The sequence below is a fragment of the Pleuronectes platessa genome, chromosome 8, assembly GCF_947347685.1.
Source record: "Pleuronectes platessa chromosome 8, fPlePla1.1, whole genome shotgun sequence".
NCBI lineage: Eukaryota > Metazoa > Chordata > Actinopteri > Pleuronectiformes > Pleuronectidae > Pleuronectes > Pleuronectes platessa.
The window spans coordinates 28,954,490-28,972,343 of NC_070633.1; the positions used below are offsets into that span (position 1 = coordinate 28,954,490).

General features: G+C 44.7%; 1 protein-coding gene across 1 annotated transcript; it reads right to left on the reverse strand.

Moving 5' to 3' along the window:
* Positions 1 to 5,591: 5,591 nt before the first annotated feature.
* On the reverse strand, positions 5,592 to 16,569 carry ccdc69 (coiled-coil domain containing 69). Its single transcript, XM_053429282.1, has 9 exons — positions 16,391 to 16,569; positions 10,256 to 10,319; positions 9,206 to 9,384; positions 8,779 to 8,866; positions 8,165 to 8,238; positions 7,839 to 7,940; positions 7,520 to 7,639; positions 7,324 to 7,421; positions 5,592 to 7,225 (listed from the first exon to the last, which is right to left on the reverse strand). The coding sequence occupies exons 1-9, from the start codon at positions 16,409 to 16,411 to the stop codon at positions 7,057 to 7,059; spliced, it is 915 nt and encodes a 304-aa protein (XP_053285257.1). The 5' UTR covers positions 16,412 to 16,569; the 3' UTR covers positions 5,592 to 7,056.
* Between the last annotated feature and the right edge of the window lie 1,285 nt (positions 16,570 to 17,854).

Sequence of the window (17,854 nt, forward strand, 5' to 3'; positions counted from 1 at the left end):
TGGCCGACACAGACTGGGCCCCTGCTTATTAAAACTGTATTAATAAATCAAACCAGAGTCAATCTTGCACATCGCTGCAGCTCCAACGAGACACACAACTGTCAGACAGAGACTCAGGACTCAGGACTCAGGACTCATCAGACTCAGGTTCAGGCTCTGAATCTCCTCAACAAACTGAGGAACATCCTGGTTTTGCTACAAAATCTGTTTTGTTCCATACAACTTTTCATGTAAATCAGTTGAGTAGTTTTTTCATAATTCAGCGAACAAAGACACAAACAAACACGAGTTGAACAATGAATCAACACAAAGAAATACAACATCTGTTGTGATTTTATCCTCATTAATGCTGCTTTTATTCCTGAACACATTCATTTATAGTGATTTTATAGACTATATATCAATATTTAATTATTACTTATTATAATAGACCATTATAGAGACTGTTTAGTTATTATTAGACTTTTTCGTTATTTAAAATGTTTTAAATGATTTTTAAATGATCGAAATTAATTGTCTGTTGTTTCAGCTCTGGTTCCTGATGTAAAGTGTGTGTGTGTGTGTGTGTGTGTGTGTGTGTGTGTGTGTGTGTGTGTGTGTGTGTTGTGAGAATCATATAATAATTCCAATATGAATAATGTATTCATGTCGGGGACATGAGTCGCTGCAGCACGATGAAGAGAAGCAGAGAAAAGACGGAGGTTTCCTCTGACCTTTGACCTCAGGGTCAATTGTCTTGTTCTGTGTCAACTGAGCCGTCAGTCATGGGGAGAAAGACTCACACGCACACGCACGCACACACGCACACACACACGCACACGCACACACACACTGGTTTGTCTCATATCCTAGCAGCTTTAATGCAACAGATTATACTTTTGTTTTGATAAAAATGAATAACTTGAGTCACTTATTAAGTGTGTTTCTCTTTTTGAACATGTTTGTGTTTGTGTGGTCGGAGAAAACGAGACGTCACCTTCTGCTTCAGGAAATTCATCTTCAGCCTCTTGTTGGAAACTCAACAATCAAATGAAATTATCATGGAGATGTAAACAAGTCACATTAGAATCTAAACTAATACAAATAGAAACTGAATAAACAGGAGATTTAAAGCAATAGATGCAAAACAACCTAAATAATCAAATTAGATGCAAAATGACACAAAGCAACTAAAGTAAAAATAGAGACACATATAACTAAATGAGGCAAAAAAAACACGAAAGCACAAGCTGACGACCGATGACATCACTGGATCGACCAATGACATCACTGGATGTGTCCCTGGACGCTCGGGGCCTTTTCCCGTCAGGGGCCCGATGACCTGAGCCTCCACGAGACGAAGAGTCCCAGAGGAATCACACAAAGTGATCGACACGTGTTGTTCGAGCCGGTCTTGTGACTCGTGTCCTGTTCACGTCTCTGACGCCGTCGATCAGACTCGACCCTCGCAGCCGGACTCGATCCTTCCTGTGCAGCTTTGGTACGCGGGGGACAAACGGCAGCCCTTTCAGGAGCCTCTAATTGTGGCCGGAGCAGCTCCACAAAGCCCCCCTGCCTCCGGCCTCAATGGGCCGCCCTGCCGGGGCCCGTGTGAACCGCAGAGCCCCCTCCCCCCCCCCCCGTCCTGCCCCTGCCCCCTCCACATGTTAATTAATAGGCCTCACTGGCAGATTTGGATCCCGCTCGGCTTTGATTGAAGGCGGCCATTAGCATCTATTAATTTAGCCTCTGGCGTTTTATCGCCGGCTCTGAAAGGAGGAATTAAGTGGAGCGAGTTATTGTGAGGACTCGGGTGTGAGGCTGAGTTAAAACGTGATTATTGTCCCGCGGCCTGGAGCCAGCTCACTGCTGCTAAGCCCTCTTGAAAGTGAAGGGCGCCTCCTCTCATTAGAGCCCAACAAGGGAAAGATATTAACAGGAAATAACTGCAAATTTCTCTTTTCCACTTTTAATCTCTCTTCTTTGTGTTCCAGGTGAAAAGGTCACAAGGAGAAGGGAGGTGAAGAGAAGAGCGACCAGCAGCCACAGCCATGATACCGCTGATGAAGAGGCTGCAGAGCTCTAATGATGAAGAGGAGGAGCGACCAGCAGCCACAGCCATGATACAGCTGATGAAGAGGCTGCACAGCTCTAATGATGAAGAGGAGGAGCGACCAGCAGCCACAGCCATGATACAGCTGATGAAGAGGCTGCACAGCTCTAATGATGAAGAGGAGGAGCGACCAGCAGCCACAGCCATGATACAGCTGATGAAGAGGCTGCACAGCTCTAATGATGAAGAGGAGGAGCGACCAGCAGCCACAGCCATGATACAGCTGATGAAGAGGCTGCACAGCTCTAATGATGAAGAGGAGGAGCGACCAGCAGCCACAGCCATGATACAGCTGATGAAGAGGCTGCACAGCTCTAATGATGAAGAGGAGGAGCGACCAGCAGCCACAGCCATGATACAGCTGATGAAGAGGCTGCACAGCTCTAATGATGAAGAGGAGGAGCGACCAGCAGCCACAGCCATGATACAGCTGATGAAGAGGCTGCACAGCTCTAATGATGAAGAGGAGGAGCGAGACCGCTTCTGCTCCACTGAGACAGAAACTCTTACACTACGTGATTCTTTCATTCTACAATCTGCAGGATGAAGCTGTGTTCAGGCACAAACTGGGAGTTGTAGTCTTCATCATGAGTTAGTTGTTGTTGAGCAGTGAGGGATCATGGGAGTTGTAGTCTTCGTCATGAGTTAGTTGTTGTGGAGCAGTGAGGGATCATGGGAGTTGTAGTCTTCGTCATGAGTTAGTTGTTGTGGAGCAGTGAGGGATCATGGGAGTTGTAGTCTTCGTCATGAGTTAGTTGTTGTGGAGCAGTGAGGGATCATGGGAGTTGTAGTCTTCGTCATGAGTTAGTTGTTGTGGCGCAGCAGTGAGGGATCATGGGAGTTGTAGTCTTCATCATGAGTTAGTTGTGGTGGAGCAGCAGTGAGGGATCATGGGAGTTGTAGTCTTCATCATGAGTTAGTTGTGGTGGAGCAGCAGTGAGGGATCATGGGAGTTGTAGTCTTCGTCATGAGTTAGTTGTGGTGGAGCAGTGAGGGATCATGGGAGTTGTAGTCTTCATCATGAGTTAGTTGTGGTGGAGCAGCAGTGAGGGATCATGGGAGTTGTAGTCTTCATCATGAGTTAGTTGTTGTGGAGCAGCAGTGAGGGATCAAGGGAATTGTAGTCTTTATCATGAGTTAGTTGTGGTGGAGCAGCAGTGAGGGATCATGGGAGTTGTAGTCTTCCCCTGGTTATATTCCTTCAGTGTTCTAGCTCGGCTCTGATTGGCTGAGCTGCCGCTGTTGGCTCAGCTTGTTTCTCTGTAAACTTCAGATCAGACGTGAAATGAAGTTTTAAACTGGAGGAAAGTTATTTTTGACTCTGCAGACAAACAAACACTGACACAAGCTCAAAGAGGAAGTGACGCCACCAACAGGCGACAGAAGGAAACGGACCTGGACTCAAACTGATTTCTGCTGGCTTTGAGATATTGAGTAGAAACTCGGTTACAGAAATAAATCAAAAATAAAGATTATATTAGTTTTTTACTCTAAAGATGAAACATGAGACTCAGTTCCTCTTTCTGTTCCATCACTTTTCTGTTTCCTCCTTCACCGTTTATTCCTTTTCACACAGACACACACACACACACAGACACACACACAAACACACACACAAACACACACACACACACAGACACTCTCTCTCTCTCTTCTCTGCTTCAGGTGTTTCCAGGTGGCTGTGAAGTGCCATGGGAACACTGTGACATGACAGCAGAGGCTGTGACCCATAGCCAACACACACACAGACACACACACACACACACAGACACACACACAGCAGGGGCTGACCTGCAAGTTTCAGGTATTGTCTCGGTTTGTCAAACAGACACTGACACACTGATCCCTCTACATCCGCACAGCGCTTCTCACACACACAGACACACACACACACATACACACACACACAGACACACAGACACACAGACACACACAGACACACACACACTCAAACCAAACTTTTTGTACCTGTGAGGCGGCGTGATGATGTCACAGGAAGTCACGATTAAAAAGGTTGAAGATGAGAGAGAGATGGAGGGGGGGGGGGGGGGGGGGGGTAGATTTGACAGATATTAGTTCAGTTTAATTATAAATTTTATTATATTCTAACAAATCTCTCTGAACAAAACAAGACATCGCTGTACGATGAAGAAAAAACGATCAATGATCTGGTTCTTGGGTTTTAATTCTGCAAATAGAAAACTGAATGAAGTTTGTGGTGTTTACACAATATTAATAAAATAGAATTACCTGTACTGTCTAATATTACAGATTTAGTGTGTTACTGCTGGACACTGCATACTGTGACTTTATATTATTTTCTGAGAAAAATATTCATATGATAAAATATTGGTTCAGCCCTCAAAAAGCCAATTCATTTGCCTGAATAATAATAATAATAATAATAATAATCATTACAATTTCAATAGGGCCTCCCACTGTCAGTGCTCGGGCCCTAATTAATGAAAATAAGGGTTCATCCTCAGAGGAACATGAACGTCTGAACCTCATCTCATCACAAACTGTCCAACAGCTGAGACGTTCCCCTCAAACCACCAACATCAGCCTCAAGGTGGCGCCAGAGGGGAAGTCAGAGCATCTCTAAAGCCGTTAGGATTCATCCTGAGGACCAGGAATATATAAAACATATAGTGAGAGAAATAAATGGAAATAAACTCAAGTTTGTGACTTTATACTGTAGGGATCTGTGCTGCAGCGCCCCCCAGAGGCAAATTACAGGTTTTCATTCTCTCACAGCTTCATTCTTCTGTCTCTCTGATCACCTGAGGGTCGGTGGTTCGATCCCCATCTCCTCCAGATGTGTGTGGTTGTGAATCTAGTTGTTTAAAGAGCGTTGACTGGTTCTGAGAATGTTTCTTGTTTGGATTTGATCCCAGTTGATCAGCCGCTGGTCGCCAAACAGAAAAGACTGAGATGGGTCAAAGGTCACAGCGCTCTTCAAACCGCCCAGTCCTCTGCTGCCCTCTAGTGGAGGAAACACTCTGCACAACCTGGTCAGAGCCGAGGAGGAACAGGAAGTTTCCTCCAAACTAAAACAAATCAGATTCAACGAGATTCACTTTGTTCACATCAGGATCTGAGACCTTTTATTCTGAAAAGGAGAAGCATCATCCTTTACCTGATTATAGTGTGTGTGTGTGTGTGTGTGTGGGGGGGGGGGGGGGGGGGGAGACATTAGTTTGAGGAGAGTGGAGTTAAATTCATACAAATGTATAAAAATAATAAAATTGACTTTCATAATGTTATTATAAAAATGTCATAAAAGATAATCTGAAAGTGGAAGTCTCAAATCAACCAACCACAATCTCTTCAAAGGTTAAGAGTTCATCCTGAGTGAGTTTTAAATCCAGATTATGTGCGAGTGGTCGACTGGAAGCTGTTATACAGTAAGTTCTGAAGTATGAGACATGAATTATTATAATAAGGTCACAGGATGTGATGTCATCCTATGAGTAAAGAAATTAAGACTTGTGACGAGTTTCAGTTTCAGTTTTTTATTTATTCAAGCCGAGGCACGCTGAAAACAAACCGCTGGACTTTAAACCAGCCGAGAAGAAGATAAAATACGTTTCTACAAGTAAGAAGCTGAAAAAGGTCAAAACTGTACAACATGAAAAATCTCTCTGATACAAACTCCAGGTGAAAACTGGTCAAAGTGCTCGTGCATAAGGAGAAACTGTCAAAACACTGACAAAGGTTTTTTTTTGGCAATTTCAAACGTCACATCCCATAAATCCCATAAACTGTCAAAAACATTTTCACATTTTCAAAAAGTAAGTAAATCAAGTCCTCAAGCTTGTGAAAGGCAACATGTGACTGGTGAGAATCAGGATTGTAAACAGTTCGTGAGGAACAAGGTTCACTCTTCTCTCCGAGACTCGGGGAACATGATGAAGCCTCAGACGGTTCTTTAAGTTCTAGGAAAGTTCTGTACAAACTGATTTCTATCAAATGGGCTCAGCAGAACCTTCCTGATGTCACAACGTCTCTTTGTGTCTGAGGCGCTGACGCTCGATCGTGACACGACTCAGACTCGCCTGCATCTCTGTAGCAGAAGATCCATCTGACTCAAGGTCAAAGAAAAACACAGTGGATTAGATGAGTGTGAAGTGGGAACTAACCAGCGCTGAGGGAACTAACCAGAGCTGAGGGAACTAACCAGCGCTGAGGGAACTAACCAGAGCTGAGGGAACTAACCAGCGCTGAGGGAACTAACCAGAGCTGAGGGAACTGACCAGCGCTGAGGGAACTAACCAGAGCTGAGGGAACTAACCAGAGCTGAGGGAACTAAACAGAGCTGAGAGAACTAAACAGAGCTGAGGGAACTAAACAGAGCTGAGAGAACTGACCAGCGCTGAGGGAACTAACCAGCGCTGAGGGAACTAACCAGAGCTGAGGGAACTAACCAGAGCTGAGGGAACTAACCAGCGCTGAGGGAACTAACCAGCGCTGAGGGAACTAACCAGAGCTGCTCGACGAGGAGGAAGTGACGTCTCTGAGACGTGAACTCATCAGCAGCATTAAAACAGGATCTGACCGTGTTTGATCCGAAGTTGTTTCACTTGCAGGTTTTTACAAAACATTTAGACCGTGACAACATGTGACTCGTTCCCGAGTGAGAAGCCGGAGGAACAGACGACAGATCAGTGGAGACGACCTGACGTCTGTTCTCAGGGTCTTTGAGTCCTTGTGTCGGCTGAAGAGCAGCAGCTGTAATGGCGTCTCACGGACAGCAGGGGGCAGAGAGTTCTCCGGCCTCGCTGGTGAAGCCGCTCAGAGGACAAACAGACTCAGACTTTAAAACGACCTGATGTGGATTCACACCTGGACCACGCCTCCTGTTGGTGGATGGTAGGATGTGCAGCTTTCACCCAGTTTGAAGAAACCAGACAAACGGCTCGTAGGCTTGAGAATCTTTGAGTCTGGTTTTGAACTCCACGGAGTCATCGGGGGGCGATCTCGTGCACCATGACGGGCAGGTGCAGGGTCGGACACGAGTCTCTGTGTCGCAGCTTGAACATCAGCTGCTCTTTTTCCTGAGAGAGTTTCTGGTTCACTGCTGCCTGCCGCTCCAGCGCCACCTTCAGGTCAAGCTGCTCCTTTAGTAACTGCCTGGAAATCAATAAAAACAGACGGTTGTTCAGGGTCAGAGAGACGGAATCGACTTCAGTTAGCACGGTTCGATCAGACTCTACTTCAGAATCACGTACTGAGTGAGGGTCTGACAGTTGTCGATCCGGACTCGGAGATCCTCGTTCTGCTGCAGGACGTTGATGATCTGATCTTCTAACGACAGATTCTTCTCCACCTGACGACAGAAGAGAGGAAATGAACAAGTTTCATTAAAACAAAAGTAATGGAGGTGAAGGGAGGTGAAGGGAAGTTGGTGAACGCCAGTGAACCGACCAGATCTTCCATCTGCTGCAGCTTCCTGCTCTGCTCCTGCACACGCTCGCTCTTCATCTCAATGACAAACACCAGAGACTCCTGCTCAGACTCCCAGAATGCACCTGGGCTGCCGTGGGCCTGGAGGGAGCAGAGATCGACACTGAACCTCAGACAACGTGGAAATGTTTTCAGGGTATTTGACATTTGTTCGCTGTTGGTTTTTTCAGCTCTTCTTCTGGATTCTACAGATCTTTGAGTTTTATTACTTGTATTGTGTTTTATTCAGATCTGAACCTGATTAGATTTGATGAGCAGGAGAAATAAACCCGACACACACCTGAATATTTCTCTGCAGGTCTTTATTGAACGTGGAATCTTCAGCTCTCTTCTTCAGGTCGTTGTAAACCTTCAGCTCTGCTCTCAGCTCCTCCACTTCCCCCTGAAGCACAAAACTCATGAGTCTCAATATATAATATACATGAATATACTAATATGCAACTGTGACACAGGAAAATCACATCAGGTCTGAACTGATGCGGCAGTTTCCTTTGTGTCCTCCAGGTGGTGTCAGGGGACGGGTTAATGAATCGAGTTTGTTAGACGTTTTGTTTATAATATTAATAATACATTTACTGTATTTGACACAAACAGAATCTCTTTCACCTTCAGGACGTTTTCAGCAACTTGAAAATTTACCGTCAGTTGATTTTTCTCTTGTTCGTGTCTCTTGTGCAGATCTGCAGGAACATGTAGAGAACAGGTGGTGCAGTGGTTACTGTGTGTTACTGTGTGTTACTGTGTGTGTGTGTGTGTGTGCAAATACCACAATGATCACACACTTACTTAAATACACACACTAGGTGAAGTTAAATATACAGACGAGTTAAAGGAGAGTTTTTCTTCTCCTCTAAATCTCTTTTCTTAGTGTCACAATATTCAGTTCATATTTATGAGAGCAGCTGATGTTTGGATCAACGACTCTGGTTCATATTCACTCTGTTTTTGCAGCTCAGCTCTAAACTGTCACGACTCGATTCGACTCATCACCTCAGCTCCACTATAATTAGCCCGTTAGCTTAGCGCCAACATGCTAATTATAGAGCATTTGTACTGTGTCAGTCAGACAGCCTGGCTCAATGCTGCGTTCAAGGTCAACAGCACTTTTCTGTCTTATCACAAACTGACCATAGAAAAACACATGTGAACTTATATAACATGTGTTTTAACAGGAAATGAAACGAAGATGTTCCCTTTAGAAGTGAACTTTAGAACTTTACCTTCCACGTGTCGCTCGTGTTCCTCAGTCGCAATTTGACTTTTCTGTTCGTGGAAAACGTTTGAATCGGCCGTCGTCTCCGTTTTCACCTGAAAAATCACATCAGACGAAACCAGATTCAGTTTGATAAGAACCAGCAGCACAGAGCGATTTAAATAAATCATCAGACTACAACCGACTCGACGCGCAGCAATGAATCAATAAGTTATTGATAATTGATCTTTTTAATTGAAGAAAAAGCTAAATAATCTGTGGGATCAGACAATTTGATGATTTTCTCTGTCGACTTGTTTTGTTTCTATATTTTCACACATAAAAGAAATGAAATGATTCAATGTTGAACAAAAGCTGTTTCCTTGGTTCTTCTCTCATTGTGGACGTTATATAGAACAAATCCCTGACCAATCAGAACATGAGCAGTCAGGCACCTTGTCGAGGATGCTCTGGACGAGGGCGCACACGTCCACGTCAGCGTGGTCTTTGAGAAGCTCCGCCCTCTCCAGGTTCCCATTGGCCAAGAGCACTTCCTTCAGAATCCTCAGCTGCCACTCGAAGCGCTCCAGCTGCTTCTCCAGGAAGACGTCCTGCTCAGCGGACGCACCTTTACCTGCAAACAACCAATCACACGCAGGCGTGGATTCAAACACACGAGTAAGTGATCAGGGAGAGGCACCGCCTAGTGGCACAGCCAGGTACTACAGAAAACTGCAACATATTTAGTGAATCGATTTAACTATTTACAGAAACTAATTGATATTGATTAATCATCAACATCTTAATATATCAGGAATTTCAAGTAAAAGGTGATTTCATCTTAAAAAGTTTGTTTCATTTCTGTCTCTTCAGGGGTTAACACAAAACTGCACAAAGATATGACATCATCGTCCACACAAACGAACACACACACACACACTGACGTTCAGGAAGTGTGTGTGACTGTAATTAAAATTTCAATCTGGCGATGACATCATCGACGTGTTGAAACATGATCTCACACACACGTTTGTCTTTCTGTAGTTGTGAGGACCCTCTCTTCTTCTACACTTCTAACCCTGTGAGGACAGAGAAGATGTCCTCAGTGGTTTGAACCAAAGTTTGTGTTCACTGCCAAGAAAAGAAATGGACGCACACGCACACACACAATATTCTGTCTGATTGATACGAGGTGTTCTTGTTTCTGTTGTTCACACATGAGGGGCTGACGTGAAGATCTATAGTTTACATGGGAAGCTTCACTCGTGATACATATATGAAACTCAAATGTATTTACTGTCTGACCCTAAAAGAACCAGAAGATCCTCACTAACGACTACAACCTCCTAACAGGATCAGAAGAACCTGAATGTAACTCTAGAACCTTCGTAATGAAAACTAAAAAACCAAGAGAAGCTTCTCATTCTGTAAATAATGAAGTCAAACCTCCAGCCAGGTTTCAGAAAACAGGAAGTGAGGGGGCGTGATGAGAACATGGAACTCACCTCCGTCATCTCGGCCGCTCTGGAGCTTCTGGCTCTTCTCTCCTCGCTTGCCTTTGCTTTTCTTCTGATAACGACAGGAAGAGAAGAAGAAGAAGGAAAGAACGTTGTTTTATGTTGTTTTTATATTGTTGCTTTATGTTCAGTGCACCAATGAACGACACCATGGCAATTTCCTGAATGTGCAATCATACTTGGCAATAAAAATAATTCTGATTCTGAAGAGCAGGCGGAGAAATGACACAATCAGTTTGTCACCTTCTAAAATTAGAATTCATATTCATACACACCTCACAGTGTGGACTCAGAGGCTCCGCCCACACTGAGGTTTTACTTTAAAAACTGAAACCACCTCCGTCCAGATGAATCATCCATCAACACTAACACACCTGAAAACACAGGTCACATGACCGTTCACCTACACAGGTCATGTGATGTAAACAGGAAGTAGATTGTCTCTCCAGTTGGTTGCTTAGTAACAGAAACTCCTCTGAAGGAGGAGCAGTGATGGTGACGAGTCACTGACAGGAAGTGCTACTGACAGGAAGTGCTACTGACAGGACGAGTCACTGGCAGGAAGTGTGACTGACAGGAAGTGTTACTGACAGGAAGTGCTACTGACAGGACGAGTCACTGGCAGGAAGTGTGACTGACAGGAAGTGTTACTGACAGGAAGAGTCACTGACAGGAAGTGGTACTGACAGGAAGAGTCACTGACAGGAAGGGATACTGACAGGAAGAGTCACTGACAGGAAGTGGTACTGACAGGAAGTGCTACTGACTGGAAATGTGACTGACAGGAAGTGTGACTGACAGGAAGTGCGACTGACAGGAAGAGTCACTGATAGGAAGAGTCACTGACAGGAAGTGCCACTGACAGGAAGTGATACTGACAGGAAGAGTCACTGACAGGAAGTGCTACTGACAGGAAGTGCAACTGACAGGAAGTGCTACTGACAGGAAGTGTCACTGACAGGAAGAGTCACTGACAGGAAGTGCTACTGACAGGAAGTGTTAGCAACTCTTTGTGTTCACTGCTGTAGTCGAGTCATGTGACTGATGAGAACCAATCAGGAGAGAACGTCTCAGTTTCTCTTCAGAGGCTGAAAAACTCTGGGGAGTGAGGACGGCAGACGTAACCATAGCAACCACAAAAACTCAAATTAAAAATGTTAAAATCTGCTGAGGTCGTTTTTTTATTTAACGTCAGAGTCGCTCCAATAACAATGATCCTGATAAAGTCCTGTCCGACAGGAGCAGGAAGCAGGCGATGGTGGAGGAGGGGGGCCTGGCGTGGCCCCTGAGAGCCCCCCCCCCCTGTGGCCCCTGAGAGCCCCCCCTCACCAGCAGAGTCCTGGTCCAGGTCTGGTTTCACAGGGTTGTGTTGTGAAAGCTGCTGATGGAGGTCGGACTCTGAGCTGCCAGCTTCTCTCTCATTAGTCTCCACATGACTGACGCTGTAACTTTCACTGACAGTTACATAACGACTGACAACAGGCGACTGTCTGTTCACGCTGCTGATCACAGACCAGCGTTCCTCCTCCACAACAACAGGCCACGTTTTACCTCAATTATTAAATCAAAAACTTCAAATGTCCAAAACAAAAGAAGTTTCAGTAGCTTCAGCCTCAGAGTGACATGACATTCGATTCAGTAGTTTGTTTGAAGCTTCTAAAACTGTCAAGTCATCCTTGAATTCACATTAATTGACACATAAACATTGACAAGATGTAAAGTGAGAAATTCAGTTTCATGATCTAAAAAATGGTTCAATCTAAATTGTCATTAATCAGATTTAGTTTTTCACACACGTGTTCCACAAATGCTCGGCCACGTTGTCTGTGCACAAGCATCGACTAAACACATTGAAATGCTTAGAGTGTTGCCTCACACCCACTGTGCTACACACACACAGACACACACACACACACACACACACAGAGTATAAACACTTATAAACTGGACACGGACGTTATTTCTACTTGGAGCTGAAACAATAAATCTCTCTGGTTAAACACGGCTCTGGGAGGAGACGTCAGACTCTGGTGGGTTGACTGGTGCAGCAGCAAGTTGTCGGAGGGGGGGGGGGGGAGGGAGGGGGGGGGGGCAGTAAATCAAGGCAGAGGCTCCTCTCGTGTGTTTGTTCAACACTTCACCCGACTGCAGCCCAACGTACGTCTCGTTTCACGTGAAGAGAAAAGTTCTCAGAGAGCAGATTTACTTTCTGCAGATGTTTCACAGACGTCACATAAATCACCTGATTGGCCGATTCAAACCAAAGTGGGAGGAGCTGAGGAGCAACACATTTCCTTTGTGAGTGATGGTGAAATTAACTGAAAAACATAAATCACAAATTCTTAACAAATATATTTTGTTTGACTGAAAAAGGAGGTGAAACAAACGCAGCCACACAATCAGCGCTAAAACAATCAGAAGGACAAAGAACCAGGCTCCACCCACAGGATGTGATGTCATACTCATTACGTTCCACACAGGATGACACATCACCACAAGTTCTCCATTAACACACACACACACGACTCCAGTGTCTCTGTTGGTCTAACAGCACATTCACATGGTCCGAGCGGAACCACGGTGACCTCTGACCTTTCCCCCTGAGCAGGACGCGTCCTGTGACGCCTCAGACGACCACCGGCGAGAGGACGAGAGCGAGACCATAGAGAGACGACTGCACCTCCACAGACGTGATGACAGAGAAGAAATCTGGTCTCACACACAAATCCATCTGTTCATGTGCAGCTTCAAACTGTCAAAATAAAAGCAGCTGAACCGACTGATCGGCTCCTGTGTGCAGTGAACTCAGTGATGACTGTCACTCGAGGAAATTAGAGAAAAAATGCAGGGTGAAGTCATAGTTGTGTGTGTGTGTGTGTGTGTGTGTGTGTGTGTGTGTGTGTGTGTGTGTGTGTGTGTGTGTGTGTGTGTGTGTGTGTGTGTGTGTGTGTTAGATGCTTTATGACCATGTCAGTAACAAACATGATTCCAAACTAATGAGTGTCGTCTTCCTCTGAAAAGCCGCAGCACAACAGAATAAAGTGGAACTGTGTGTGAGACGCTTCAGGCTTTAAACTTTATCACTTTGACCTCGAACCTCATCCTCAGATTTATTCTGCTTTGACTTTAGTTCCATCTCCGTCTTTTGTTTTTCTTCTTGGGCTGTGAGGGTTTTAAATGTTCTGGGACTGGTAGTGAAGGGTCGAGATTCAACGTCCTGTGAAGAATCTGAGGTTCAACTCACACCCGGACACCAACGGCAGCTCCAACTCTTTATCTGACGTGTGAAATGTCTCACGTCCTTCCAGCAGACACAACATTCCAAACATTCAACTGTAGCTTGAACTACTTCGTTTTACACGGGGAGAGAAAGTCGATGAGATAAGGAAACGTTTCAGAGTCACGTCATTAAAGAGGAACTGGAGAAACAGCTGCTGTGGTTCAATGCAAGGTTTCTCATCATATCTTCTCCAGATAAATCTTCAAACTACTCTGAAGTTTTCGAGCTGCCAGAAAGGAGAAGTTGGAAACTCTGAGTCTGACCGAGCAGAAAGTGAGAGGTTTGGAAACGATGAGGTTAGACCCTGAAGGGATCTGAACGTCTTCAGGACTAAACCGACCTGTTAGATTAAGAGTCTATGAGTTGAAGATGTAGACGTTGACAGACACGTTATAAATGAGGTTCCTCAGGTTCCTCTGGTTCTTCAGGTTCCTCAGGTTCCTCCGGTGAGAGAAATAAAAACCCACCCGGGCCGCTGAGATCTCCTCCTCAGTTTCCAGAAGAGTCTGAGCAGCAGAAAACATCATGTGCCGGTTTCTCCTCGGCCCGGAGCCCAGGGCCCTCTGACCTCTGACCTCCATGTGACTCTCTATCAGCTGAATTCACTATGTATTCACGTTACCACGGCAGCGGCAAAACACTACATGCTGCCCTGAATCCCCCAGCCCCCCCCCCCCCCCCGGTGATGTCAGCCCGTCGGAGTCCAGAGAGAAACTAGAGAGAGGGACGAGCGAGGAGCAACTCGTGACCTCACGACCTCTGCAGGCGTGAAACCATGACGACGCAAAACACGTCTGTTTTTAATCAGACTCGACCTGTTTTTAAACAGGTCGTGATGATGTCACCGAGACCAGATCCATCCAGATCTGATAACTTATCAAAGTCCTGATTGACACGGACCAGAGGACCTCATGGATTAGTGACGCAACTTGTTTACAGGGAGACCTTCACTGAGTGTACATAAAGAACATAAAGTATATAAAGACCTTCACTGAGTGTACATAAAGAACATAAAGTATATAAAGAACTTCAGCGACTACAGTTTTAATTTAATCATTTTGAAAAGCTTCACAGGAAGTCAAGACAGGAAGGTTCAGTTAAAAACGATTTCCTGTGAAATCCTCTCTTTAAGTTTTAAGACCAGAAGAACTCAGGTGTGTGTGGTGCTCAGGTGTGTGTGTGGTAATCAGGTGTGTGTGATGGTCATGTGTGTGTGGAGCTCATGTGTGTTATCACAGCAGGATTAAATCTATTGTCTCGGTGGCTGCCGGCCACACTGACCTCACTGACCTCTCCAACCAATCAGAGTTTATTCTGAGCTAATGGAAGATTTACTGGATTTCAGGTTATATAACAGCTTTTAAAACTGCTCAGCTTCTGTTCTCCTTTTTGTTGAAAGACCCCGAGGTCCAGGACATTTTAATGGAAGCATCAAGCAACCTCCATGTTAGCAGCCGGGACATGGACCAAACTAACAGGTCAAAGTAAACATTAAATAAATGTTTGTAAAGATGCTTCAGTCGTTTCAGCTCCTTCTTCTCTCTGTGATGTTGTTCAAGTGTTTCTGATCAGTTTGGTTTGAATCAGTTATTTGATGATATAAAAACAGACGTGATGGTTGACAGCTGAGACTGACTCTTGATTGGAGGAGCGTATGTGTGGGTGGGACCTCATTAAGCTCCACCCCTCCAGGTTCTGTAGTTGGCTCAAGATGGCCGCGCTGGTCTCTGAGACTTTCAGGCTTCAGCTCTGGACGAGCTTCTTTATTCACAGTGAATCAAAGCGCTGAACGGGTTCGACAGCCACTATCAACATAGTGACTGAAACAGAAGAGTCAGATCGTCCATCCTTCTATTATCTATAGCTCTCGTCCTTTGAGGGTTATTATTTCTCCATCATCTGTAGTTAGTAGAGAAACTAAGGCAATAGGTGCTTTTCAGGTTGAAGTTTCAGAGTGTAACAGTTTATATAAATGGTTCTTAACATATCAGACACTTAGTGATGCCTGCACCACACAGTGCAGTGTTCAGCTGTGAGCGTCACAGCTCAGCTGCAACAACGGATTTAATACGATTCAGATTAAACTCGATTTACTGAGGAAATCACAGAAATCCTCCGTCAGGAACCTGCTGAGCCACCAGGGGGCCTGCTGCGTCACGTTCTATCAACAAGTGAGCAGGACAACAGCTGACACACAACACACAGCTGACACACAACTACACCACACAACAACAACACACAGTCACACTGTATATACACTACACCACACAACAACATACAGTCATACTGATGATACACAACAACAACACAGTCATACTCTAGATACAAAGAGAATCACAGCCATAGCACACAACACAGTACACACAACTACAACACGTGACACACACACGCACACACACGCACACACACACACACACACAAAAAAGTCACAATAGAACGTTATTAGAGTCACATTATCAAAATAAAATGCACATTAAATATATAAATGATCCATAAACGTCACTAATGAACTTTGGTTCACATCTGGAGAACTTTAAACATTAATAATAATGAATATCAGAGATTTTCTTCATAAACATCACCAACATTCAAACATGATTAAAAACAGATGTTCAGAGAAACGACCGCGTTTCCTTTGGCGCCACTTTAAACCTTTAAAGAGAAGAACGAGAACGAGCTCCATGAGGCCGGACGGCTCCAGGTTCAGAGGCCGAGCAGCAGCAGCCTGCTTCGGCCTCCTGCTGCTCGGAGAGCCGCTGAACCTCCGGACCCTCCAGCCGCTCCAGGCCCGACACACGCACACACACACACCGGCTCCCCGCGCCCCTCGGGCCGCTGCTCACCTTACTGTGGCCGCAGCCCATCACTCCTCCTCCGGCGAGAAGCTGCTCACACGCTCCGCTGCTGCTGCTGCTGCTCTTTCTTCTTCTTCTTCTCTTCTTCTTCACCTCCTCCTCTTCCTCTTCCTCTTCTTCACTTCTTCTTCTGTTGACAACTTTCAAACAGAAAAAAAGTCCTTGAACGCACCGCTACAGCCGCCTACAGTAGGGGGCGGGGCTTCTCCGTGCTGCGTTCAGGGATGCCCAGTACAGTAATAAGGTTCATTTAAAAGGTCGTGATTTGTTTCACGAGGGAGAATATTTTGGAAATTAAATACACATCAATTCAGGATTAAATCAATTTAAGAAGTAAATGATAAGATTTGATTAACATATAATAATAATAATAATAATACTGTTATAGGACTTTGTTGCAAGTGTGGAAAAAACTCAGGTAATCACAGAAGCTCGTGACATGAATAATCGTGACGACAAATCAAATCAAACGCAGAAGTATAACAACATTTTCAGTTCAGAAATTCGTTTATTATTCAAAACACAGTGTAACGTTTACAATCATTAAACATTCATAGTTACACGTCAATCAGAAGAAGAGTATTTTCCCGCAGCACCTGAAGGCAGCAACCTCTCACACAGGCGCAGTGAGGATCTATTGTCTGTGATTTGAACTTTTACCGTAAGGTCGAGAGAAGCTGGGAATTTACAAAACCTCTGTAAAACCACGTGGTTGCTCTTTTAAACACTTTAAATGGGACAAGTCCCGGATGTGACCAAGTTTGGAAGCTTTAACAGCTGATTAGTCACAGACTGCTCCTGATTGGTCCAGACACACATTTATTTTCAGTGTTTACTTTGGTAATTTCTTCGTCATGACTTCAGAATAAACTTGTAAAGCAACATGGATAAAGTTAAGTTTAATAAGATTGTTTATGTATGATGTGTTTACTTTACTGTCTTCTGTTGAAATCTTAAAATTCATATCACAAAGCCTTTTAGCTTAAATAGAGTTGTTCGCATCCCGGAAGGATCTGTTGCCGAGTTACAGTTCAGCTCTGAAGTTATAACAACACCACAGATCATAAATACTACTTCTGATATATGTATTACTCTGTCACATGACCTGTATCAAAGTACAAGTATTCTTTGTGTCTAACGGCCTCTCACAGAATAATGTACACATGTTTATTTATTATTGTGATTTACTGCTGAGTAGCTATCTCATCTTTATAGAAATCAAATTAAATTCAAAATGGCCGCTGTCTAAATGTAACTAAACCTCATAATGGTAACCATGGTGACGACAGACCAGGACATCTGCGTCCTAGAGGCCGGAAACCGTCACTACACCTCGAGGGCGGGGCTCTGTGTGTGTGTGTGTGTGTGTGTGTGTGTGTGTGTGTGTGCGTGTGTGTGTGTGTGTGTGTGTGTGTGTGTGTGTGTTTAACTGTGAGTGTTCCAGTGTGTGAG